The sequence below is a fragment of the Mercenaria mercenaria genome, chromosome 12 (assembly GCF_021730395.1).
Source record: "Mercenaria mercenaria strain notata chromosome 12, MADL_Memer_1, whole genome shotgun sequence".
Lineage (NCBI taxonomy): Eukaryota > Metazoa > Mollusca > Bivalvia > Venerida > Veneridae > Mercenaria > Mercenaria mercenaria.
In genome coordinates this window covers 7,106,324-7,133,657 of record NC_069372.1, presented here as the reverse complement: position 1 = coordinate 7,133,657, position 27,334 = coordinate 7,106,324, and the positions used below count along the sequence as shown (strand labels likewise).

The 27,334-nt window shown below is 35.8% G+C and overlaps 1 protein-coding gene across 1 annotated transcript in view; it reads left to right on the top strand.

Moving 5' to 3' along the window:
• The window catches only part of LOC123533943 (sodium-dependent serotonin transporter-like), a 73,583-nt gene that overhangs the window by 35,137 nt on the left and 11,112 nt on the right, over positions 1-27,334 (top strand). Inside the window, exons 2-9 of the mRNA XM_053519077.1 lie at positions 6,916-7,050; positions 8,583-8,679; positions 11,109-11,234; positions 15,079-15,217; positions 16,206-16,340; positions 17,459-17,562; positions 17,963-18,087; positions 26,696-26,808. Coding sequence (XP_053375052.1) covers positions 6,916-7,050; positions 8,583-8,679; positions 11,109-11,234; positions 15,079-15,217; positions 16,206-16,340; positions 17,459-17,562; positions 17,963-18,087; positions 26,696-26,808 — 974 coding nt within the window. The remainder of the gene's footprint in view (positions 1-6,915; positions 7,051-8,582; positions 8,680-11,108; positions 11,235-15,078; positions 15,218-16,205; positions 16,341-17,458; positions 17,563-17,962; positions 18,088-26,695; positions 26,809-27,334) is intronic.

Genomic DNA, 27,334 nt, shown 5'->3' with positions numbered 1-27,334 from the left:
CGTTCTAGAAAAAAATTTAAAACAGGTTAGCGATCCTTAGTGACATTAAAATGAAAGGCATCGTTGTGAACTCTTGTCGACAAATAGAGTATATACTGTCATGTCCTAATTACCCAATCGAGTTCTCACAGTAATTTGGTTCTCTCCTATCTACAGTACTGTACAGTATACATAGTCTACACTTTATGAATTTGTCATAGAAGTACGTTTTTTAATAGTAAGCTAATTTGTTACAATAATTTGTCTATCTTGTTATTTTTCCCGTCTGGCCAGACTTAATCACAGTCTGCTATTTAGGAAATTTGTAAATGAACATCGAACAAACATGAGACTTGCGAAAGCTAAAATATTTATCAAACAATCTGCAGCCACTGATTGATTACTGTCTGTTCTATTCGCCTCCTAAAGTTGTTTCTTTGTCTGCAACTTGACAAGAAACCATATAAATGATGACATTTTCTTCGAAATACAACGGGAAAGGAAATGTGTAAAAAGACATTAACTATCGAGTGATGGAAAGGAAACGAGTAGAAGACATTTACTGTTGAGTGATGTGTATACTGCAATTACAACTTAAGGTACTTGACCCGTAATGGCTCATGTCAATTTCCATGCAATTACGTAATCTTCGTGTCCTGATTCGGTGCTCTTCGGCTGTTAATGTAGCCAGCCGGGAAATTCCGAAATCGGATACGGAACATGTGTAATAATACGGAACTTTTCGATTGTCATTAAGAATTCATCACCATGAAATGTCATAGAATATATGAGTAAACCAAAACAACTCTGTGTATGCTTTGTACAATGTGTATCATGCTGAAAATAGCAACGCAGTCTCTAAGAATCTACAAATGAGATTAGTTAGCGTTGATGAAATAGGAACTTTTAATGTGATATTTTGTCAACAGAGTAAATATATTTTCTCATCCTGATTAAATTACGTAAACAAGTAACTCTCACATGATGTTGATTATTATGACCTTTGCCAAGCAGAGCACATGTTTACAATACTCTGTCTGAAAATCTAGCAATGTCGTAAAGCACACAATAGGCGGCAAATAGATTTAAAATGGGGGATGAATTTGTTTTATTATATATTTTTTTGTTGTCATACATATCGAAGTCTGGAATCGAGGCAATTTTCTTAAAATACTTGTGTTTAGCGCCTGTGCTACAGAAGTTCTTTGCTAATACGTTTATCAAAATGAGCAGCATATCCAGTTTATGCAGTAACTCAAGTTGACAAATATTTGCATGTAACTTAATATAAAATATCATCTTAACAGATATATTAACGTGTAGCAAATACAGAAGTGAACAAACATTTCCCGATATGATTATTTATCAAATGTATTTATTTTTTGTAGTCCTGTTTGGCGCCATATAACCTTTACTGTGTTGGTGCGCCGTTAAACCCAAATAAATAAATAAATAAATAAATAAATAAAATGTATTTAGAATATTGTTCCTTTCTCGAAATACACCAGCTGTAGCAAAACATGACAAATATACATGTTTAATTTTTCAGACAGTTAAAGAACTACTCTGTTGACATATTGCCGATACAGCAATGTCCTTAATTTCAGATTTCTTATTAGACAGAGAAAATTCCGTTTATTCTGCTGGTTCACGTAATTTTTGAACGGGAAAACATTGAAGATTCATAACAGATCCATAAATTATCTCCACCGAATGACATTTTACAGTTATAATAGAATATATAAGAAGATCCATTAGAGGTAAAGAGCACAATCAATCAAAACAACAACAGACAGTGTTTAAATGCGTCTCAGGTAATAAAATGCCTGACATCCCTCACGCCCTGTAGCAGCGACATAGGCGTAACTTTGTAATCCATAAAGCAGAATTGTTTAATACAGATACTGTATCATTTAATTCCAAATGACTAGAAAAACAATAACTGGGCCGCTACACAAGACTTAGGGACTGCTGTTGCCTTAGTGAAGATCCGTTAGATGAATAGAGAACAGCCACGTAAACCAAGGCAGGTTCGGTTTGATGAAGAAAAAATACATATCATGATCAAATGTCAGAATATTATTTACCTTTTCACTAGCACTACTTAATCTATATGGAACTGCATTTACTTACTTTTTCATATCTCACGGGTGGTAAACGCGCAATCCAATTCCCGCTGTGAATACGCTTAAAATGGGTTGCGCAACGTCCGGTGCTGGTGTTGCGCGTGAAAAAAAGACAAAATTGAGGTATGTGAAGTTATGATTTTGCTTAGTATGAGACAAGAATGAATTTTCTTAAAAAAAAGCAAAATGCTATTCGACACAAATATGATAATACATCATATGTGTAAAATATCTGGTTTGTAAGTTATGATTCGGCTCTATTGTCACAAAAACTCTAGGGACGTCACAATAAGCGTGAAAAAAGTATAAAATCAACAAAGATGGACGTTTCTGACCTCATATGCCTAATCTGAGGACATTTGATTAATTTTATGATAACTCAACTGTTGAAAGTAACGAATATCAAAATTATTTGCTTCAAATCCTGCTTACGGGGTCATAACGGGGACATAATTTACAAAAAAATAATCGGGAATGGGGTTGCGCACCGGGAATGGAGTTGCTCGTATACATCATAATGTATATAATGTATACACGCAACTCCATTCCCGGGGCGCAGCCCCATTCCCGATTCTTTTTTTGCCAATCTTTCTCCCAAAAGCAACATTTCATTCAAGTGTTTGTAATATCCATGACTGTTTTACACGTGTTTGATCATTAGAAGCGTCACATTTCCAGAAAGAAGGCACAAGAGTTAGAAAATTGGCATTTTTCATGATTTCATGCTTTTTTGACAGTTCGAGCCAGCAGAGTTCTCGTGATAACAGAGCTGATTCTTAAATTAATAAGTTGATCTTTATTCATTTTTGTGTCGAATAGCATTTTGCTTTTTTCGAAAACACTCGTAAATGTGTCATTATTTACAAAAAAAAAACAAAAACCCACCTCCCTCGATTTTGTATATATTGATGCGCAACACCAGCACCGGAAGTCGCGCAACCCATTTTTAGCGTATTCCCAGTGGGAACTGGATTGCGCGTTTACCACCCGTGATCTAGAAGAAACAAAGAAAAAAGAGCACAGACCCTCACAATTTACTCCATTTTCATGACGACTGCCTTACCTCGGATGTTCTGAATGCCCGGTTGCGAGGAGAAGTTGTTGACTGGAGGCCATGTTCATAAATGAACATCTTTAACCTTTAGCCTGCTGGCAGCAAGTGATTCTACCTATGCGACCAATGCAGACCAAGATCAGTCTGCACATGCGTGCAGTCTGATCATTGTCTGCACTGTTCGCTATTCACTCAGTAAATTTTCAGTAAGCACCCCTTCGAATAATAAATGGTATTGCCCAAATTGAAAGATGGACAAGTTCATTATAGAAATTTAGCAGGGTAAGGATTAAATATTTTGCATATATCAGTCAAAGTCCGTGTTGATCGACAAAGTAGTATGCAATATAAGCAGATCGTTAAAATTCATAACATATATTATATTTGAAATATAATTTGTTATAATTGAAACATTTTGCTATTTCTCCTTAAATACTTAGATAATGTAAAATGTCGGCTATAAGTCAATATTTGTACGTGCTTTAAAGTTATTATTTATTTTTTTAAAGACTTTCAACATGAAAAGATATATTTTCTGATGCAGTGAATAATTGGTATTGATATGGTACAAACTTTATGACCAAGTTTTAAAAAATATCACAGATCTTTACTCTGTAAATCTCAGCTCAATATTAACGTATCAATGACTTTAAATAATTTGATAGAATAATAACTTGTTCAGATATTATTTCTGAGCACGTAACCTACGCGCAGTCAAGCCGTAGCAATGAGCCGGGAATTAAACACACTTACAAACATGCTGAGAAAAGAGCATGTTTCATTTGAAAACGTTACTGTTTCATTCTTGTATCTTATATTATCTTAATAGTATGCTGAAAAACCTACGCTACCCCGCCAGTAGACTGGCATCAGTCATTAGAGTCCTTTAAAATAAATGTCTGCCATAAATATAATTCCTCTCAGATAGCATTTTCTGAAGAAAAAAAAAACAATATGAGCCTAGAGAGAAAAGGGTTTTCTAAGAAATTATCAGTGTCATTATGAACAAACAAACTGCATTACAGATAACTTGATCTGAACAGACTTTGTAAAATAAAAAAGTGGAAACTCCACAGGTCGCTCAACACGACAAAAACGAAACTGTTGCAGGCTCGGTTTGATTGAACCTGTTCATGGACGGTGGTGGAAATTGATGTAAATCTACCCCGCCAGCGGGGAGTAAAGAACAAACATAGTAGTACAGAACATGTTCTGTAGTGTTCAGTTATATGTTGGATTCTAGTCGATCTCATTCAGTTGAAAAAACTCATTAGACAACTGTAATGGTGCTGTAATTTGTTTTCTTGTTTTCATATCTGTTAATATGATCACGATTTCCGAAAATGAGTGTTCCATGCAGATTTAAAATACACCAATTACAACAGCCTTTGTTTATCTTGCACATTTGTTTTACAATTTTCTTTGGTGATCCATGTGTTCTTCGGGCAGTAAAGTCATCACATATACGTCTTAAACATAGACAATTTGCCAGACAGAATCAACAACGTTAAGATCATCAGCAATGCACACATTCAATATTCTAACAGTCAGTAGTGTGATGCTTTAATGCATTTAGGCAGCATAATTTAGGGTTGTTCAACTTTGGCATGATTTAGTCAAGTATAATCAATTCGTTACGGTAGTTCTGCTCGTTTGATAAACCGGAAGTAATGAGATAACGTCATTACCGTAGAACAACTACTGGACTGGGCATCAAGAAATGAAAAACAATTTATGAATAAATGGTAACCCGTGAGTAAATTTATTAAAACGGCAACGTTTCTATCTTTTTAAAGAAAACTGATTTTCCTACGTAAACTTGTGTGAGGTCCAAATTTTTCAAATAACTCTAGCAAAAGTCAAGCACACTACCCATTCTTTTTTATTTGCCGACTTTTCTAAATACACTCTGAACTTTTGAAAAATCGGGGTTTATTCAGATTTGAATCCGAATATGTAGAGCACCTTAAGATTGAAATGATCGTTTTCGCAATTGTAATGTTGTTTGTCTAACATAAATCGAGTTGAGGACCTACATATATTTGAAAAATCCATAGAATGGCAAAGATAAATTTTTTTTTTAACTTGCACCATGTGCAAGGGCATAAATCTAATACAAATCTTTATCTTGTAATATTTACTGGTACAAAGTTCCCAACTGGACGTGCTTTTCTGTGTTCTCTTAGTTTTTCTTTTATTTGTGTTTTTTTTAATTCCTTTACTTTTTCTGTCTATTGTTTTGTGTAAATATCAGTAATTTACACATTTGTACATACACGGTTACTTCTGTATTGGACATGTGGCAGGTCTTTTGGATGACATTTGTCATTCCTTTTATCAAGATTTCTGGCGGACGTAATTAAGTCTTAAATAAATAAAAAGTTTTAAGAGAAATGTACCTTTACCATTAGGATTTGGTATCATGGACCAATCTTCTGATACTGAGAGAATCTTAAGTAAATGTTGCCACAGAAATGCAGTTGAATGTGAGTCATTTCCTGTATTGGTTTTTTAACTACCTTAACGAACATCTTCAAATATATCGCAAATCTTAGGTATTCTTAAAGCAGTAGACTGCTGTTTAAAATCAAGAGTTAAAAATCTCTCGAAAACATAATATTTCAATCAGATGGAGACGTCTTGGAACGGTAAGAAGCAGACTAAAATATAAACCACACAGATATAAGTTGGATATAATTATCTATCATTTCCATCGCAAATTTTTGAAACAGAATTACACTTTCGTAAGTGCAAAATAAATTCGCATGTTCCTTTTAACGCGTGTGCAGACGACAGCAGCCATTAAAACGTCTTGTATCGTCACCGATAAACGCCGAATGACGTCATAAGCATCATCCAGCTTGCTCTCGTGTGAAAACATGTACTTTGCGGAACCTGTCCTGAAGACTGATGATATCTGAAAATCAATGTGTTATTTATAAATAGTGTAAAAACAGACAAAATACATTAATTGAATATTTCTGACAACCAATATATCTGTTATCTATAAATAGCGTAAATCAAAAGCCAGAAAAAATATAACATCAGTTAAAGATTTTTGACATCTTAATTTTCTCCGTATAATGAATATGAAAATATTTTTTCATTGAATACAAACTTTATTAGGATATAAATGATTCTAAATTGTTACTCTATGCCACTGATAGGAAAAGACATGATATTTCTATAAAGATGACCGACTTCTCATACACCAGAAATGAAATCAATTTCAAGTGATAACTTTCCAAAAATACCATATGATAGAAACCATCATATTATTGCGTTTCATTAAAATATCAAAATGATTGATGTGCAGTTGTCGTATGTTCCTCATTTATTAGTCTCAAACATGATGTATTTAAATGAACAAATAATCGACGAAGAACATTTCTCACACTCCGAATTTCATGCAAAAGTCTGATAGATGTTTTATTTATTATCTAATGTCAGAGACTGGTGATGAATTCAAGTGCCATGCAATCAGTTTAATTTTGTTAATGTAATGTTTGCTTGCATAGATTTATCATATACGTTATTTATTTTTTAAAATATTCGTTGCCGGTGCACCGTGATAATCACACGTTTGCACTTCCTGTGCTTCTGATTCTCCTGCTTCCCCAAGGGGATCACACGGTCGTAAAACATTGTCGTTTTAAAATTTTAACGCGGAAAGATATGTTTCAAGTTGTTTTAAAACCGTTATCACTGTAAGATACACACCAAGTTCATCGTTACATATTTTTCTATATTTTGCAGGCGCGTTTTTGATCCCATATTTCCTGATGTTGGTGTTCCTGGGGCTGCCCCTATTTTACATGGAACTGGCACTTGGGCAGTTTCACAGAAGTGGCGCAATCAAGATATGGAAACATTTGTGCCCCGCTTTTACAGGTAGATGTTTTTTCTGTATTAAAAATTAATGTGGGAAGATATCTGTCATTAAACAATAAATAAAGTGACGCATTTCCTGGACGGAAGTAATCTTTTGATTTTAATTAGACAACTTCCGGGAAGTATAAAACGTCTTCTGCTTGACCTATTTTAGAACTAACTGGCTTCAACGTATTGCTTCTTTCAATGTTATTTACGTAAATGGTAAAGATAATCAAAGCAAGGTATCATCCTCAAATTTAAATGTTTTCTGCGTAACACATATAACTAATAAATCGTTGACAGATAGCATGACTTGTGAGACTTTGAATAACTGTTTATTATAAAATAAGACACATAAAGTCCAAGCAGATTTTAAAGTCTAAGTAGGTTTCCAGGAAGCTTTTTACATAATCTGCATACCATGAATCCGAAAATGCATTCAAGTTAGTTCAGTATAGGTAAGTTAATTCTAAAAATGCCGGTCAGCTTGGCAGACGATGTGTTTGATAAAGCCACAAACATAGGCACATTTGAAAGAAAATGCTTTAAAAAAGCGCAGTACAAAAAGGCACACCAGGTTACGAGCAAAATATAAGGTTAGTGTCTTTCTGTAACTGAATTAAACAGGTGAGTTGGAGACAAATATAAATGCGAGGCACTATCCAAGTGGTTTGAAGTTTTCTGAGACTATCACGATCACTTCTAGTACAGAAAGACACCTAACATTCTATTTATATGCTGCAACCCATATAACTCACGTTCTATGCAATCGTTCAACTTGAATACTGTAATTAATGGTGCGGGTATTTCAATACTGCACTCTCCCCTTTCCAGGTTCTGGTTTAAATTAGGGGTCCAGTTATAGACCACGTTGTCAATAATGAATATGCATGCCTTCCTCTTGCTCGAGTCTTTATTGATAGACTACCATACAGCACATTTTGGTATCTGATACGCCCCTTGAATAAATCAGACGCTCTTGTGCCTCAGCGCTTAATCTATTAAGGAGTAGGGGGGAAATGCGGGTGGGGGGTTGGGCGGGGGGCTACAAATAACAAACTCAACTTAGCCATAAATAAAGATTTCGCCCATTTAAGCGGGAGCATAAGCGACAAAATGACCGGATGTTTAAAACATTTAATTTACATAAAATATTTCATAAAAGGGTTAAACATTACCAAAAATCTTTTAAAGAAAGGGTGAATTGTGTTACTTGTGCTTAGGTACTTTAGGTAAAAGGCTAGTCAGCTGAAAAAAATATTGGAGAATTCACATTAATTAAAGTCTGAATGTACGAAATACTGAACATTTTCTCCTTTTAAAGTATGGAAATTGCAAAAGGCAAAGCTACAGCTATTCGAGGTGATATATCAGCTATTTTAGTGAAGATGCCCCTAGATGCATGCAATTGGAGATGCCAAAACGGAACTTTATTTTAGACGCAGGCAAGCGTAAATTTTAATTTAGACGCATGCAAGTGGTGATGCCCATCGGAGGTTTATTTAGACACAGGCCAGTTAATTCATGTGTTATATGTTTATTACTTCCAGGTGTCGGATTCGCAATCTGTTTAGTGGCAACATACGTTGGTATGTACTACAACACAATCATCGCATGGGCACTCTACTATCTCATCGCATCATTCAGGTACAGTTTTCCCTTTTTATTCATATATTACACTAGCTAGACCACAAAATGACTAGATCTCAAAGACTTCTCAAATGTTTCCCTTTTTATATTAAAGGCGTCGATTTTTATTTATATCAGGAAAAACGTAATGCTTACTTGGTCGTTTGTACTAAAAACTTTGATAATGTGGCAGTTGAGTCAATAATCCAGGGTGTTCAAGATATCGTCTAGATCTATTGTAAAGCAAATATTGGGTTTACCTTATTGGAAAAAAACAGTGTCATGGATTTAGGTCAACTGCCACATATCAAGTTATTAGTAAGAACCTATATTGTGAAGTTAAACATATTGATGTGTTTACATAGTTAGTAATGCTATCTTCGTCTAAATGTACAGTTGTTCCCAATATGAGCCGCGCCATGAGAAAACCAACATAGTGGGTTTGCGACCAGCATGGATCCAGACCAGCCTGCGCATCCGCGCAGTCTGGGCAGGATCCATGCTGTTCGCTAACAGTTTCTCTAATTGCAGTAGGCTTCGAAAGCGAACATCATGGATCCTGATCCGAATGCGCGGATGTACAGGCTGGTCTGGATCCATGCTGGTCGCAAACGCACTATGTTGGTTTTCTCATGGCGCGGCTCATATGTTTATTTATGTGTTTGTTTTTCTCCTTGTTGCTTATATGTCTCACTTTTTATGCCCCCGAAGGGAGGCATATAGTTTTTGAACCGTCTGTCGGTCTGTCGGTCTGTCCGCAATTTTCGTGTCCGGTCCATATCTTTCTCATCGATGGATGGATTTTCAAATAACTTGGCATGAATGTGTACCACAGTAAGACGACGTGCAGTGCGCAAGACCCAGGTCCGTAGCTCAAAGGTCAAGGTCACACTTAGACGTTAAAGGATAGTGCATTGATGGGCGTGTCCGCTCCATATCTTTGTCATCGATGGATGGATTTTCAAATAACTTGGCATGAATGTGTACCACAGTAAGACGACGTGCAGTGCGCAAGACCCAGGTCCGTAGCTCAAAGGTCAAGGTCCCACTTAGACGTTAAAGGATAGTGCATTGATGGGCGTGTCCGGTCCATATCTTTGTCATCGATGGATGGATTTTCAAATAACTTGTCATGAATGTGTACCACAGTAAGATGACGTGCAGTGCGCAAGACCCAGGTCCGTAGCTCAAAGGTCAAGGTCACACTTAGACGTTAAAGGATAGTGCATTGATGGGTGTGTCTGGTCCATATCTTTGTCATCGATGGATGGATTTTCAAATAACTTGGCATGAATGTGTACCACAATAAGACGACGTGTCACACGCAAGACCCAGGTCCGTAGCTCAAAGGTCAAGGTCACACTTAGACGTTAAAGATCATTTTTCATGATAGTGCATTGATGGGCATGTCCGGTCCATATCTTTGTCATTCATGCATGGATTTTAAAATAACTATGCATGAATGTGTGACACAGTAAGACGATGTGTCGCGCGCAAGACCCAGGTCCTGAACTCTAACATCGGCCATAACTATTCATTCAAAGTGCCATCGGGGGCATGTGTCATCCTACGGAGACAGCTCTTGTTATATATCTAATATAGCCATACAAACACTGAAGTAGGGTTTTAAGTGGACTTGGTACTTCGAACTTCGCTATTTCTTTTCGTACATGCTTTAGTTCTGATAAGGTATTATGTGCATTTGATACGACTGGTCGACTGGTAGGATTGGTTCCAATAAATTATTTCAGTTTCCTCTGTGATGGTTTTGCCACCGACTTTCTCCGCTGCGCTTCTGTATTCCTTCTTCATGTGTGCTTGTGTGCGTTTTGATTATTCAAATAATCTATTATCTAGGTACATGTTTGCACGGTCTGTGAGCGTATGTACGCATTTCCATGTAAAGTGCTGTATGGCTGACTGCGTTCTTCGAAAGTGGCTTTTCTTGTTAGACTCTTAGTCTTGCCATTTTTTCTTTATGTTTTTGATATATTTCTTTATAGACTTCCTTATATCGATCTAGTGTTTTTCAGTTTATATTTACATTGTCGATGAACATGTTTAATACTCATTCTCTTTGTTGTTTTTCCTTTTTACATATTAAAACAGTCGATATTTAATCGAGTTGGGTTTGGAATGCTTTCTCTCGCAATATCAAGTTTAATTTCCTTCAATTTCTAAGGTACATGCTTGGAATCTACTTCTTGCTTTTATAATGCTGTCTGTCAGAAGTTTCCTAGGCAAGTTGCAATAACGAATAGAACGGTATATTAATTATCTTTCTCATCCCCTACCACAATCCTTATATCTAGTGTCAAGCTGCAGGAAACTCCATATCCCTATCACTATTCTTACATTTAAAGTTACTTCCCTAGTCAAGATGCATTATTGATTCGTACGTTCCAGATTTCCTTAATTCCTGATTTTTCTTAATTATATGTTTATAGGTCAGAAGTTCCCTGGGCAAGTTGTGATAACGAATGGAACACACCTCATTGCTTCTCCATAATCCACGAAAACAATGGCAGTACTGTCGGCAACCAGACAAATCCATCAGCTCTTGAATATTTCTAGTAAGTCTTATAGTACATGTATATACTTCGGTCAATAGTATTGACTATCACCAGGCAAATCATTCGATACTTTTTTTTTATTAAATGCTATCAGAAATTAATTCCCATTGTACAATTATCAATGTTTTGACTTATTAGCTCAGTAAACATTAGCTAAATATATACAGGTTGTTTAGCATAAAGTATTGGCCGATGAATTATATAAGGAGTGATGTAATAATACATAATGAATTTGTAAATATGCCGATTTTATTTCTTTGTCACAAAAAATGTCATGAAATCTAAATAACGAGTGAAGACGTTTTATTTAATCTTTAATTTAGATGACTGACAAAAGTACCCATATGAGATATTTGTCTTTTGGTGTATTGTGTATAAAAGAGCATAGATGACAATATAGAAAAAAAAAACAGTATCGGTTAGATTGAATAACGTATAAACCGCTACCAGTTTCCCATGTGAGTGGCTCCTCCAGATGAATGCAAATAATTATAAGTAAAAATTTAAGAGACTTTATGTATGTTCGCCCCTCTGTTTTATACCCTTCTGAGCTTTGAAATAGAAATTACAGATATTGTGAACATTTCGGAAACGTAACTCTAATTAAATACATGTACATCCAAAATACAATAAATGTTTCCTCTGAGAAGCAACTTTTAACAGATGTGTCCAGCGCATATATTAGACAAATAGAATAAGATAACATTATGCATATAAGTATGCGCAATAATCGAAGTCTAGCTTATTAGACAAATGTCAAAAACATGTTAACGAAACATTCGAACCCGAACTAAATGGGCAAATGTCCCAAACATGTTTTCTATTTTATCAAAACAAAACACAAACTGAGATTGAAACTGCAACAGAAAATTGAAAACTTTCCATGGTTTAATAGGCTGTATGCCAAATTTTTAACCACAATATCACTCGATTTAAAAGAGATATGACAAAAGTAATATTCAAAGAGTAGATACAGCTAAGAGCAGAAAGATAAAATAATAACACAACATTAGAACATTTTATTTGAAAAGCATCAAGGTTAAACACATCGTATCAGTTAACAATAAGACGTAATCTTTGAAGTATCACATGTAAACACAATTCTGATATCAAGACTGTAAAAAAGATTAATGTATATTATTCAAAAGAAAGAAAAGGTGATAGGGAAATCTTAAAGTGCTGATAGAGACGATAGTTTTGAAGAATCAGAAAAACTCTCTCATGAAAAGAAAAAAGAAGAAGTTTCCTGCGGATTCAATGTTGGCTATAAAAAATAAACTAAATAAAATAAATCGTCAAGAAAAAATGTAGAATATGTCACACAATCTTATCTAAAAGTATTAGAATTTAACCAAGATTACCTGCTAGAAGTCTTCGAGTTTATTTAGCATCTAATTGAGCCGTGCCATGGGAAAACCAACATAGTGGGTATGCGACCAGCATGGATCCAGACCAGCCTGCGCATCCGCGCAGTCTGGTCAGGATCCATGCTGTTCGCTAATCGTTTCTCCAATTCCAATAGGCTTTAAAAGCGAACAGCATGGAGCCTGACCAGACTGCGCGGATGCGCAGGCTGGTCTGGATCCATGCTGGTCGCATACCCACTATGTTGGTTTTCTCATGGCACGGCTCAATTGTTTTTCATTGAAGTGCTTTTGTTCAAAACTCTTTAAATAAGCAAACTTGATACCATTGAACCTTTATTCTGGCTTTGTAAAGACATTCTCTGTTTCAACACTATTGAAATTAAAAAAGTACGTACAGGTAATTCAGACTAGAACTTTTTAGCGTTTTCTGATTACAAGAGATTTTTTTCTTATATCAGTTGGGGTATATAAGACAGGCATTATTTTTCCCCTTTCTTGATTTTGCTTATTGAACCTATGGAGGGTATGCTATGTTTCATGGACTGAAGTAGCTATAGATAACATTACATCAATCTTTCTTAAATGTTTACCGAATTTTACCACCAGTTTTACACAATTACTTCTTTTTTAACAGTCAGTTATTTGATCGGATAATTTATAATTTATTTTCGCGATATAACTTGCTGTATAACTTGGGTTTATTTGATAACATGGTATAGCATTTCTTTTTGGTCATTGTGTACCCTAGCAAATACTATATGGATATGTTTCATAAAATCCCTTTTCTCCCTACAAATAGACCTCGATATATAAAACTGATCTAAATGGTCTTGCTTTTTAAATAATATTTACCATCAATTCATCATTTTTACAAATAGGGATTTGAACAAGAAGTGTAAACAATTATGATTACAGATTACATTGCAAAGAGACAAATGGAGAAAAATTATTATAAAGATCTACTGAATACGTTTGTGGAATTTAATAATCCGGTCTTTCATTAAGAATTAAGTTTGTTTGAAATAGCAACGTGTTAGGTGGCAATTAAGTGTTACTCGTTTGAAATTGTCCTAACATTTTGATACTGAGGAAGAGAAATGAGCCGTGACATGAGAAAACCAACATAGTGGGTGTGCGACCAGCATGGATCCAGACCAGCCTGCGCATCCGCGCAGTCTGGTCAGGCTCCATGCTGTTCGCTTTTAAAGCCTATTGGAATTGGAGAAACCGTTAGCGAACAGCATGGATCCTGACCAGACTGCGCGGATGCGCAGGCTGGTCTGGATCCATGCTGGTCGCAAAGCCACTATGATGATTTTCTCATGGCGCGGCTCAAATGATCTACTGCAGCCTTAAAAATCGAAAAATACTCAGCAATACTTCAAGTTTTTGCCTTCTACTTGTTTTTATATGGGAAGATTTTTCTCTGGTGAAAAAGTTAGTGAATGAATTTGACAAGATTGGTAGGTTAACTGTTCTAAAGTATGTATTTAAAGCATTACTGTTACTGTTGTTGTTGAAGCACTAACAAACGGCAAATGGCGTTTTTGGATGAAACACGTATTCGGATAGTATTATATACACCGAATGTCAAAAAGTTTTAAACTGTTACCATATTCGTTACTCCTGTATTTAGTACGTACCGATATTATCCTATATTCAGTATACAAGAATGAAGAACCGGTATAAATACTGCGAAATAAATTGCAGACCTTTGTTAGTTTCAACTTTATACCTACGTTTTAATCAGCTGATATATTCATACGTTACGTGTCAGTATAACATACACTTTCATTCATACATGTAATGGCTTACCTTAAAATTAGCACGTTTGAAATCTAATTGAAATCATTTAATTAGTTTATTTATTCATTAAGGTTCGAGGTTTTGTCATTTATTGAATAGGCCCTAGTCAGGTTAACGTATTTTAAACCATTTCAAAGAGAGGAATTTGAATCTAAAGTTAAGTACCAATGTTAGGACGGTTAGCTGGTATATCACAAATTGACTTTCCAGTACTTGTCTAATTCTTATGCGCAGTATCAAAGCTAGCTACCAATGATTCAAACACATAACGTATTATTATATAGCCATGATTGTAAAAATAACAGAGAATCTTACTGAAATGGGTACATAGACATATACACGTTTGAAAATAAAATTACTCGGTACATCCAACGCAAAGCGTTCAATATCTTGTGAAGGGTGCCACTATTGAGCACTAAAATTGGTAATAATTTAAGCCTTTGCAGTAAATCCAATGTTAAAGTAACATGTACCTTCAAATAAAAGATGTCATTTAGGCGACACATAATTAAAATTAACAACATGTTTCAACTGGTTACACATGTACATTATATTGAAATCGTTGATGGTTTGCAATCAATATTGCAATATTTCGGGGTAAGCTTATTTTTCAACGTTACTGTATTTTGAAAGACGAGATTGCTAATTACTCATTTTGTCATATCCTATAGTTTCAGTGTTTTAGAAGCCGACAAGTCAACTGGAATTGGTGACATTGGTGGCATTAAATGGACATTATGTTTATGTCTTGTGGCTGTCATGGCAACCATTTATTTTGCCTTGTGGAAAGGTATCAAATCATCTGGAAAGGTTAGAAACTATATATATTTATGTTTTTAACCCCAGGGAAAGCTGAAAAAAGTAGATTATACTAAGTGTAAAACGTTCCAAACTATTGATCACGATTCTGTTTATCATTTGGAATCCAAGTAATGCTTTATAAAGTCAATGTTTGCTCCAAAAGATGAATTTCTGTGTAACATTTTGGTCCAAACGTGGCGGGAATTCATTTTATTTACATAATCTTATCAAAGTAGTTGGAAACAAGGTTAGTGTTACGTAGACAAGCCCTTTAAACCGCCGTTTCCTCTGTGTAGGTCACTGACCGCTTCAAGGCGGAGCCCCAATTTTCAACATGCTTTATGTTCGTTTCATTTTATGAGGTATGTTTATTGTCTTGTATGTTTATGCTGTTTATTCCCTTCACTTCCAACTTTTATGCCCCACCCCAACTTTTTATGCCCCGCCCTCTCTTTTATGGCCTCTTTTGATTTATTCTTTCCCCTGTTCCCCCCTTTGTTATACAAATCTTTTATACAATTAAAGTATACTTGTGAATGGATATTTGACGCAATCGGTCTGATATACCTTTCCACTACAGTTTTTATTTGTGGTTGGTCTATTTGAAAAAAATGGTTCTGTTGAATTAAAAGGAATCTGTGAATATACGTTGGATTACGTTTTTTAAAATGAATGAAGCCCAATGTTAACCGCGAATCTTCAAAGGCCTGCACACTGAACTAACATGAATGCAAATCTCGTTCATTTGACTCAATGTTTGCCTGTTTCTGATTCAGAGAGCTTTCGTAAATATCTTTTTTGTGATGGAAAGACCATATAAAAAACTAACTTTTAATTTTGCCATTCCCTGTTCAGTATATCATGTTGAATGTTTTCATATTTCAGCTTGAATTAGTCGTGCCTTTCTGTGAATTACGTTTTATCAAATAGTAAAATCCTACTTTTGATTTTTAATATCATTTTTAGATTAATTTCATTACGTTGATCTTTCTTCCAGGCTGTGTGGATTACAGCTACTGTGCCATATATTGTTTTACTTGTGTTACTGGTGAGAGGGGCAACTTTGCCTGGAGCTGATGTTGGTATCAAATATTACCTCACACCCGTTTGGAGCAAACTTCTAGAAAGTGGCGTAGGTCATTGCTCTCTTGCATTTGATCAATGTAAAACTCTCAATTATTTCCTTGTTTATTACTTCATGACGTGGTTTGGTGGTAGGGCTATTTAGGAATAACTTTCTCCTGTCTATCCATGTCCCATCGCGTCCAATTCATGGAACCAACGCAGATATCATTTTGAAACTAGCAGTGATAAGACAAGTTCGAAAACCAGGTCCCATAACTCTTACATCTGTTTTGACGATATATTTCCTTATTGCCGCATTGAAAATGTAAAGACGCTTTCATTTCTTTTGATATTTGAGCCGTGCCATGAGAAAACCAACATAGTGGCTTTGCGACCAGCATGGATCCAGACCAGCCTTCGCATCCGCGCAGTCTGGTCAGGCTCCATGCTGTTCGCTTTTAAAGCCTATTGGAATTGGAGAAACTGTTAGCGAACAGCATGGATCCTGACCAGACTGCGCGGATGCGCAGGCTGGTCTGGATCCATGCTGGTCGCAAACCCACTATGTTGGTTTTCCCATGGCACGGCTCATTTCTTTAGCTTATTTACGCATTTTATTGAAACTTCACACAAACGTTTACGATCACCGTCTTGTTTTACATATCAAGTTCGATAACTTTGTCTGAGCATTAAAGGTACAGTGAGTAGTATTCGAAAAGATACAGTGCGAATTATTCATAACCGTTATAACTTTTTGAAACAATGGTTTTAGTTAGGCCATGAATCACATTAAGTGAAAGTTGTACATACACAGCTATCAAGTAATAAATGTGTTATTCTATATTTACCTTATTTATAAACTGGTTTAAATAGTATAATTATATTATGTGTTTCTTCTAATAAGGACTAACATGAAAATCGGCACTTTGCCGCTATATGAAATCTAAATTTGTTCCTTATGGAATAATTTCACATAGGGACTTACCTACTGTATTTTCAAATTTATTTCTAATTTGTTTTATAACGAAATATATTTTGCAATAAAGATACTTATTTTAAGGACTTACACAAATCTAATATACAGATGCAAGAACTACACTTCTTTCACTGTTTGAATTATATTTCAGAATTGTCTAACACATATTAGTTATTCTGGAGATGACAAGTTATTACATATTTATTCAGGTCTGGCTGGATGCAGCGGCACAGATATTTTTCAGTCTCGGACCAGGATTTGGAACACTTCTAGCATTATCGAGTTATAATAAGTTCAACAATAATTGTTATTTGTAAGTGATAATAAAGCAGTTGCCTCCAATCTGTTTTGATGTTTGTATTACCTTTGTTTATTTTTCTAAATTTTATTATTAGTTTAGGCTGCAACAACCAGCTTCGTATATTTTGCAGTATTTGTTGCTATAAGCCAGCGAAAACTGAAGACAGTATGCCTTAAGACTGTCATATTGGGACTAGTACATGTAATTTTTATTTACTCTAACGACATGCAAGTGAAACAATGGATATCTGATTAAAAAAAAACATACTTACATAATTTCAAATTGAATATGGTATAATTAAGCATGTCCAACAATAGAAGCAGTTATAGTAACTTTCATTAAATTCATCTCTTTTCTTGTGATTTCTTAGAAATATAAAATATCAAGTTTCTGTTTTTTTTGCAAAATTTAGGGACGCCATGGTGACTGCAGTTATCAACTGTCTGACAAGTTTACTTGCTGGGTTCGTCGTTTTTTCTGTGCTTGGTTATATGAGCCATCGTTTAGTTATACCAATAGAAGATCTGGCTGTGGAAGGTAACGTCATTTACAAAATTTTAATGTACCATATCATGTTAACATCGACCATTTGATACAGATTTTTTCTCTCCAGAATTGGTATTCGAAGCTCACGGTAGAATGTTAATGTGTTTAGTTGTTACTCAACAAAGTGTTCCAGCAGACGGTCTATTTTATCGTTTGATGAATACCATACAAAGCCAAATGAATTGCAATGGAAATTCTGACATTTTTATTGCGTTTAAAATCTTTAAGTAGATCGTTTTGAAGCATGGAATGCAACCCAGTGAAATGAAAACAGACTCGGTTTGATTGAGTCTGCTCATAAGTGGTGTAAAACGCGCGACACCTCTCACGCCCTCTAGCACCAAGTGATGGATACGTAACGATGCTGAATCTGAGGAAAGTGTCATAAAATACAATCTAAAAGTAGCGCTCAGGTAAGGCGATGTAAAAAAAATGAAAACTGCTCTTTGAAAACTTGAGAGGAAAGAAAGAAAGACTTAGAAGTAACAAAGAGAAAACAGTTTTTTTCGCTAACAACATTATATTTTTATAGATCGGTTTTGCATTGGTATCCAATAATGCACCGAAATCAGAGGAAATTGAGAGGAAAGAAAGAAAGACTTAGAAGTAACAAATAGGAACAAGGAAAAATCCCTTTCACCTAACAACATTGTATTTTTATGTGTCGATTTTGCATTGGTATACAATAATACACCGAAATCAGAGGAAATTGAGAGGAAAGAAAGAAAGACTTAGAAGTAACAAATAGGAACAGGGAAAAATCCCTTTTACCTAACAACATTGTATTTTTATGGATCGATTTTGCATTGGTATACAATAATACACCGAAATCAATATAAAAGTAGCGTTCAGATAATGAAAACTGCTCTTTGAAAACTTGAGAGGAAAGAAAGAAATTCTTAGAAGGAACAAAGAGGGAAAAATCCTTATTTCCCTAACAACATTAATTTCTATAGATGGGTTTTGTATAATAATGTACCGAAATTATTCGGTAAACTAACTGATCAATGTCATTTGAAGAGAGAAACAATAGCCAGATTATTTTACATTGTGAGGCGTAAACTTGAATACAATATGCGCATGGTTCGTGCCAGATTTTTCGAAATGTCAAAATGGTCTTCATATCAAACGTTTTAAAACGATAAACAATACTGTTATCATATTTGAATAACATCACGTGTATATAAGTACGATATACTTCTATGTATTTCCGCCAAGTGTGTTACAAATATCTAAAATTAATCATCGCATATCACTTTTATCTTTTTCCTCTCATCAAATCGATAACCTAGTAGGAAGGATTGATGGGTTTTCAAGATTTTACCAGCAAACTTTCCCTCATCATGTTCACTATATCAGAGTTATTAGTTTTATTTCTTGCTTGGTATTTCCAGAACTATTTTATCATTCCGCTAATCTGTACAGTTGTTATAAATAACTTTGGATCGACGTCAAAATGGAACACGAAAATGTATATCAATTATCAATGATAAATGTACAAATCTACAGTGTCTACGCCTAGTAAAACTTCAAATCTGTCACCCTATAAAATATGTTTTTAAAGGTGAAGTTCCGATCGGTCAGGCTATTTAAATATTGTATAACATGCGAAGTTTAGATCGATTTTGACATCAATGTTTTTTTATGTATTCTTACACACGGTCGATTTTTATTATAAGCACGTGCATCTCGTGCAACAGTTATGTTTTGAACAGAACTGTTGCGCTTTTATAATAACTTGATTGTGCGACACAAGATATGACTTATTTTCATATTAAATGTTATAATCAAGACTTTTGGTGACAATTTGATTATTTGAATATAATGTCGTAACTTATTCTTTATCGGTTGAGCCCTCAGTATACATGAATATAGACGTAGATTCAAATCATGGCTGGGATATTTTTTACTTCAAATCATCTCAGCGGTCACCTATATTGAGCAGCCACTTGCCATGCGCAGTCAGTCAGCAAATTTCCCTTATTGTTGTCTTTTTTCTAATTTCAACCGGACTTACAGGTTATAACACACTAAATAGCTGTTGTTCTTTATTCTATATGAAATTGACCTATTTCCAATGGCCGCAGTACAAATCAGGACCCATTTTAAATGTCTGTAACCTACATTTTCTTGAAGAATATTGTCAGTGCTAAATAAAAATCAAAAGAAAAGTGGGGGTCATGTTTAATGCAAGAAAAATAATTTCAGCCAAACACACAAACTGCAAAATCAGCTTAAAAACGAGACCCCAAATTATAGTGGTGGTGTATGATCTAAGTTTCCATGAAAAATTTTGTCATGTTGTTATTTCATTATCAAAACGCTACCTAAATGTCAAGCATAGATCTGTCATGTGATTTTACCAAAATATTGCAAAGAAAATTAGGAAAATAGATCTACAGAGCAAAAAAAACTGAGGACTACTTGTATCCGCCATTATGCGACTACCATTTATTTTTCGCGCCATTTTTCTATTTAGTGTCTGAATGCCTTACAGAGCCATCTGTCCTGAGGCAGCCATTTTTTGTCGCTTCCTTAGATGGTCGCTTAAGATAGGTTTGACTGTATATGTATGTTACTCTGTATCTTAATTTTGAACTGAGGGTACTGACAAAGAGGGACAAGAAACACTGCATTGCAGCGATTTTCTGCTGTAATTAGTTATTTTCTTATGTCTTCGGCATTCACTCGCAACAAACTTGAAGATTAAGAAGGAAGAAACAATTTCATGCGAAACTCAAGCTTATAAAAATCCATATAATTCCGGTCTATCAAATAGTGTCAAATTTTTTAAGTAGAGCATGTTGCTACCTATCAGCGAAGATCACGATGCATGCCATGCATGCGAGACGTTTCTTTGAATAAACATTTTGTCATTATAATATAAATAAAACCGCACTTAAGTTCAAACGTGTCGGAGAACTAATTGACGGATAGGTATATATATCTTTATTTCTCTTTATCGTGCTTGAGCATTTGATGACGTCCATTGCATGACGGAAAATAAATTGAACACATTTCGTTTCCACGAACATTATTGAAGTATGCAACTCGTAGATAAAACAAGATTGCAATCGGATTGCTATCGGACACGAACACCTAAGACGAACCTGTTCGCATTAATTTCTAGCATACCGAACTCTAAATGAATTAAGATTAATGTCAGCAGCAAAATGATTCATAAGAAAGTAGAATTATTTTGTTTTATTATCATGAAGATATGGCACCAATCTGATGATGATTTAGAGAAATTCCTTCATTGCTTTTTAACACAATAGGTGCTTTATTATCAGTATTGTGTCTTATCTGTTCGGAATCTCTCTCAACTTACAACTAGTCACTCGCCATTTTTTTTCGGAATGTGAAGCCATGCGTTAGTTGTTTTTCTAACCTTTAATACATTTTACTCTTTTATCCGAGCGGATAAGGGGCCATTTGTGGGGTTCGAAACCTCGCTTTTGGGATAGAATTCTTTTATGAGAAGAAGCTGTCCAGCTGGTTCACAGAAAGTCGATTGTCCTACCCAGGTATCGGCTTGATATGCTTGAAATCATACACGCAGGGGCACCTTGGGTCTTCATCCACTATGAAAAGTTAGAAAAGTCGCCATATGACCTAAAGTGTGTCGTTGTTTCTCTAACTAAACTAAACTAAACAAAATCAAATGATTTCATGTTCTTTTTCAGCTTTCACCTTTTTAGCTCACCTGTCACATAGTGACAAGGTGAGCTTTTGTGATCACCCTTCGTCCGTCGTCCGTCGTCAGTCCGTGAGTGCGTCCGTCCGTGCGTCAACAATTTCTTGTCTGCACGATAGTGGTTTCAGTTATGACTTTATTTTAACCAAACTTGCACACAACTTGTATCACCATAAGATCTTGATTCCTTTCTTGAACTGGCCAGATCCCATAATGGGTTCCAGAGTTATAACCCCTGAAAGGGCCAAAATTAGCTATTTTGACCTTGTCTGCACAATAACAGCTTTATTTATGATTTGATTTTTACCAAACTTGCACAAAACTTGTATCACCATAAGATCTTGGTTCCTTTATTAAACTGGCCAGATTCCTTAATAGGTTCCAGAGTTATGGCCCCTGAAAGGGCCAGAATTAGCTATTTTGACATTGTCTGCACAATAGCAGCTTCATTTATGATTTTATTTTAACCAAACTTGCACACAACTTGTATCACCATAGGATCTTGGTTGCTTCTCGAACTGGCCAGATTTCATTATGGGTTCCAGAGTTATGGCACCTGATAGGGCCAGAATTAGCTATGTTGTCCTTGTCAGCACAATAGCAGCTTCATTTATGATTTGAATTTTATCAAACTTGCACAAAACTTGTGTCACCATAAGATCTCGGTTCCTTTCTTGAACCGGCCAGATCCCATAATGAGTTCCAGAGTTATGGTCCCTGAAAGGGCCAAAATTAGCTATTTTGTCCTTGTCTGCACAATAGCAGCTTCATTTATGATTTGATTTTAACCAAACTTGCACACAACTTGTATCACTGTAGGACCACATTCGTAATAGATCGCATTTGTAACAGGTGTTACAAATGCGAACGCATATGTAACACGTGTTACAAATGAGATCGCATACGTAACAGAAATCAAGCACATACGTAACAATTTTTGTGACGAATGTGATCGATGCCGATTTTTGATGTGACATCTGATCACATTTGTCACATGTCATTTTCAATCGGTAAAATGAACAAAAAAGTACATTTTTACATCTGAAACACATTTGTAACATGTTTTAGCTCACTTGTACGAAGTCTTTTGACCAAAAGACCAATTTTGACCAAACTTGTAAAGAAATTATATATCTATAACATCTCGGTTCCTTACGAAAACCAGCTATATAGCAACATTTTTGCTGGAGTTATGACCCCTTAAATGACAAAATTTGCTGATTCTAGCATTGTAAACATGACAGAGATCACATTTATGTTTTGATTTTGACCAAGCTTGCCTAGAAATTATATATCGTAGGAACTATATATCTTTTTTAAGTAGCCATATCACGCTATTTGTCTTAAGAATTATGACCCATAAAATGGCAAAATCGCAGATTTAATAACATGTATAGTGTAGTATTACTCATGTGAGCGATAGTGGGCCATGACGACCCTCTTGTTGATAGAGTGATTTTCCGGTTAGGTTAATATCTTGGTACTGGTTGGTTATCTGGCAATTAACCTTGGCAAGAATACCGAACGGTTATCATGACTGGTCTGTTCATAGTACTTCATGTACATGTCACTTATAAATTTCCCATATAGGTTTTGGTTTGTAAGATTTCATTTTTTTTATTAAATGCATGAATACATGTATATGAATATGTATGATTAAAGGGGAAGATACACCACATGCAATCCCTGTTCAACTTTTATAATCGGCAATTCGCTGGTTGTATCGCTTCAACAACAAATAAAGTGCACTCGAAAATCAAGATCAAGGCAGTCTCAACTAGCATAGGAAGCCAGGCCTGGTGTCTGCATTCGTATGGAAACACCCTTATTTTGTATCAGTACTGGCACGCAAGTAGTCCCCGGACAGCAGTAGTCCCCGGACACGTTCCCGCAACGCTCTATTTTCGCGATTCGTCTAAATATTTTTGTGCCTAATCATACAGACATTTGTTTTGGCGAAGTTTATCAAGCTTATTTTTTCACAGGTAATCGTAGGAGTATAATAATCGTGGAAATCCTTCCGCATGGTTACCTGTTTACATTTTCAATTGCGGGGCTTCCCTTTTTATTGCGCATGCGCAAGAAAGGTCTGTCTGGAGGGTTTAAAAATTAAGGCTTCATGTTTTTACTTCAAGACTAGCAGACGATACACACACTATCAACAAGGAAACTTATTTTCTTTGTGACAACAATACTAATATGCCAAAATATTTCATAATTTGTTCGATTAGCCAGTTATTGTCCATGACTTAAGCTTAATTATTCTATTTTCTGTTGTCGCAATTTTCCGTGTGGCTGGGACAAACAAATTTGCCGCAAACATTCGATCTTTTTACAGTTGTATAAAATATCATTTGTCTTTTTTATAATTCTAGCTCATATGGGCAGTTCCCGATAAGAAATATTCATGTAAAAATGGTGTCCGGGCATTACTATCGAGGATGTTAAAATTTGACGTTCTACAGACCCCTTTTCGGGCCTCGCTAATTCCCCGCGAACGCGACGTCATTTCACAGGAAAACCCCTAAACTGGTAATACCGGAGCTGAGGTATTTATATATGTTAATCGTTTTTATTCTTGATATTGTTTAAGCTTTTTGAGGACGAAATATATGCGATTTCTGTCCGGGGACTACTCGCGTGCCAGTATAGGAACGACACGAGTAACTCCATCGGTGAAGCTGGTGCAGTGGATAGTTTTGCAGATTACGAAACCGGCGGAGCGGGTTGAATTCCTAGTCAGGGCCAGAATTTCCAGAGATATTGTGTCTCTCATCCCCCCAGTTAATACCTTACGTGTATAGGTGCGTTTTACCAGACATGTAAACGAACATATGAGTGTAAACTCGTATATGAGCCAGGGTATAATTTCAATTGAAATTAATGGGAAGAACTTACCATCGACTAGAGTGTCGAGGGACACACGTTCGAGACCGGGTGAAAACTACTCGTATCTGCTGATATTTTCGCCACTCAGTGCTGTTTCAAGCTGGGACGTTGTCTGTTACTAACATAAAGATACTGTTGTACTGATTTTAATATTACTGACATTTTATCAGCATCATCATAATAATCATCATCATCATCTTGGACTGGTCCGTTCTAGGATCAAGGGTAAGATTAACTGCCTGAAACTGTATTACCTAAATACTGTTGAAAACAGGCGCTCTCAATCCAAGATAATATTCATCAAAACCATTCTACAGGGCCCCAAAATTTAAGACATTTGCAGTAATAGGTGTAATATGATCACTACTATATATACATATTGTCTATAAATGGTGTTTATTTGTACCAAAGTATTTGAAAATCTGACTAAAGCGGGTTATGATCCGAGCACAAACATATATATTACAACAAAATAACAAAAAAAATCTAAGTTCAAAGCTGTGAACTTGATCTTGGATATATACATGTAGCAACAAGATCATAATCTCAACACACCTTCTATCCATGCTGATCATTTGTACCAAATAATTTGAAAATCTGACTCTGAATGGACAAGTTATACCAAGGACATGAACTTATATATATATAACTGCACGAGCGCATAGCCTCCTCTATTTCCCGGCGGGATTATAATAAAAGAAGGCCTATTACATGTACCTCACAGACGGACGGACTCAGTGGGGTGAGGGCAATTAGAAAATAAGGTGTATTTTCTTAAAATCCCATAGACATTAGTTCGCAGCACAAGGTCGGGCCCTCCTAGACTTAAGGCTAACGACTCCGTCCATGACAAGTTGTATATAATTTTTCCCGTGACATAGCAGCTTCCTGTTTGTCAACCAATTGAAACAGCTCTGGATGACGAAAGACAGCTACAAATGTATGTCGCCACCGGGTTCGAACCAGTGACCTGGGCATGTGGGTCTACATTTCAGCAAATCGAGGTGACAGTAGAAGTAGCTAAAGTTGTAATCATATTAAAGTGGTAGTGGCTGTGGATGCAGAAATGAATATAAAAAATGAGCCACGTCACGGAAAAATTGGCATTCGGACATTTCCGTGAATTTCCGAAAAGTCTATATTTAGGCTGACCTGTGCATTTATGCATCTGAATCAGGGTCAGAAAATTTCATATCTAGGTAGAATAAGCCTTCTTTGAAATAACAGCGAACGGTGTAGGCCATGATCAGACTGCGCGGATGCGCAGGCTGATCTGGGCCCACACTGGATGCAAAGCCTCGAAGATTCCCGAAGGCCCATTTTCTCATGATGCGGCTCAAATAATTTTATGATGTCATTGACCTAGACGACGACGACGACGCTAACTTGTGATATGCTTATGGCAGTCATTTAATGATGTTGCGATGACCACCAACTCATTGAACATTTGCAGTATAAAACTCAGCATGATACATATGTGCTTCTCATGTCAACCCCCATGTTGGACAAACACATTCGTAACACATTTCACCTGTTACGAATGCGATCGCATACGTACGAAATCTGTTACAAATGCGATCTGTTACAAATGTGGTCCTACATATCACCATAAGATCTCGATTCCTTTTTATACGCCCAAAGGGACGTATTATGTTATCGCCTCGGTGTCCGTCTGTCTGTCTGTCTGTTGGTTAGCAATTTCCCTTTCGCTCTGTAACTCTTGAATCCCTTGAAGGATTTCAAAGAACCTTGACACAAATGTTCACCTCATCGAAACGACGTGCAGAGCGCATGTTTCGGAAGGCTCTTTTCAGGGTCAAGGTCACACTTAGGGGTCAAAGGTCCTAAAGTGCAGTGATAACAGGTGAGCGATATAGGGCCATTATGGCCCTCTTGTTATAATAATCGATCTCAAAGCTAAAGAAGTATTATGTAGTCTGTTTCAAGTAATCACGTGGGCTTTTGCCTATTGAAAATCTAACTTTAAAAAAGCTTATCTTTCCATTATTTTAGGTCCGGGTCTGGTGTTCTATGTCTATCCAGAGGCGATTGCGACGCTTGACGGTTCGGTGGTATGGGCGATCATCTTCTTTGTGCTGCTTATAACACTGGGGCTGGACAGCAGTGTGAGTAAAATATGTACAGCTTATTGACTTTGTACCGTAAAATAGCAGAAATATTGCAGGGCTCTAATTAAATATAATCTTCTTTTTTTATGAATTTGTTCTTATACTTAAAGCGAAATTATGCACATTTTTCTAGTAAAAATCTAGCTGAAATAGACGTGTGTGTAAAAAGGGTGGAGTTAATAATAGCTTTTAACCCAATATACCAGACTCTTCCTGTTACCAATACAAAATAATAACTTTCCAAATTTGACTTTTCTTATTTTGACTGGGGCAGTCGTTTTAAGAAAAGTCAAACTGCACGCAGGAGTTGCTTCCCTTCCACTTCAGAAATCTCTACCTATAGGTAAGGGAGATCACTGCGTAGGAGATTGAAAAAAAACACTATTATTTTATTAGTCTGATTTCTTTATTTCTAAAGCATCAACTTCAAATACTTATGCGGCATTATCGTTAATTTAACATATTTAAATGCACAGCAACCGAAAATTGCTTTTAATAAAACAGCCACCAAAACACACTATGT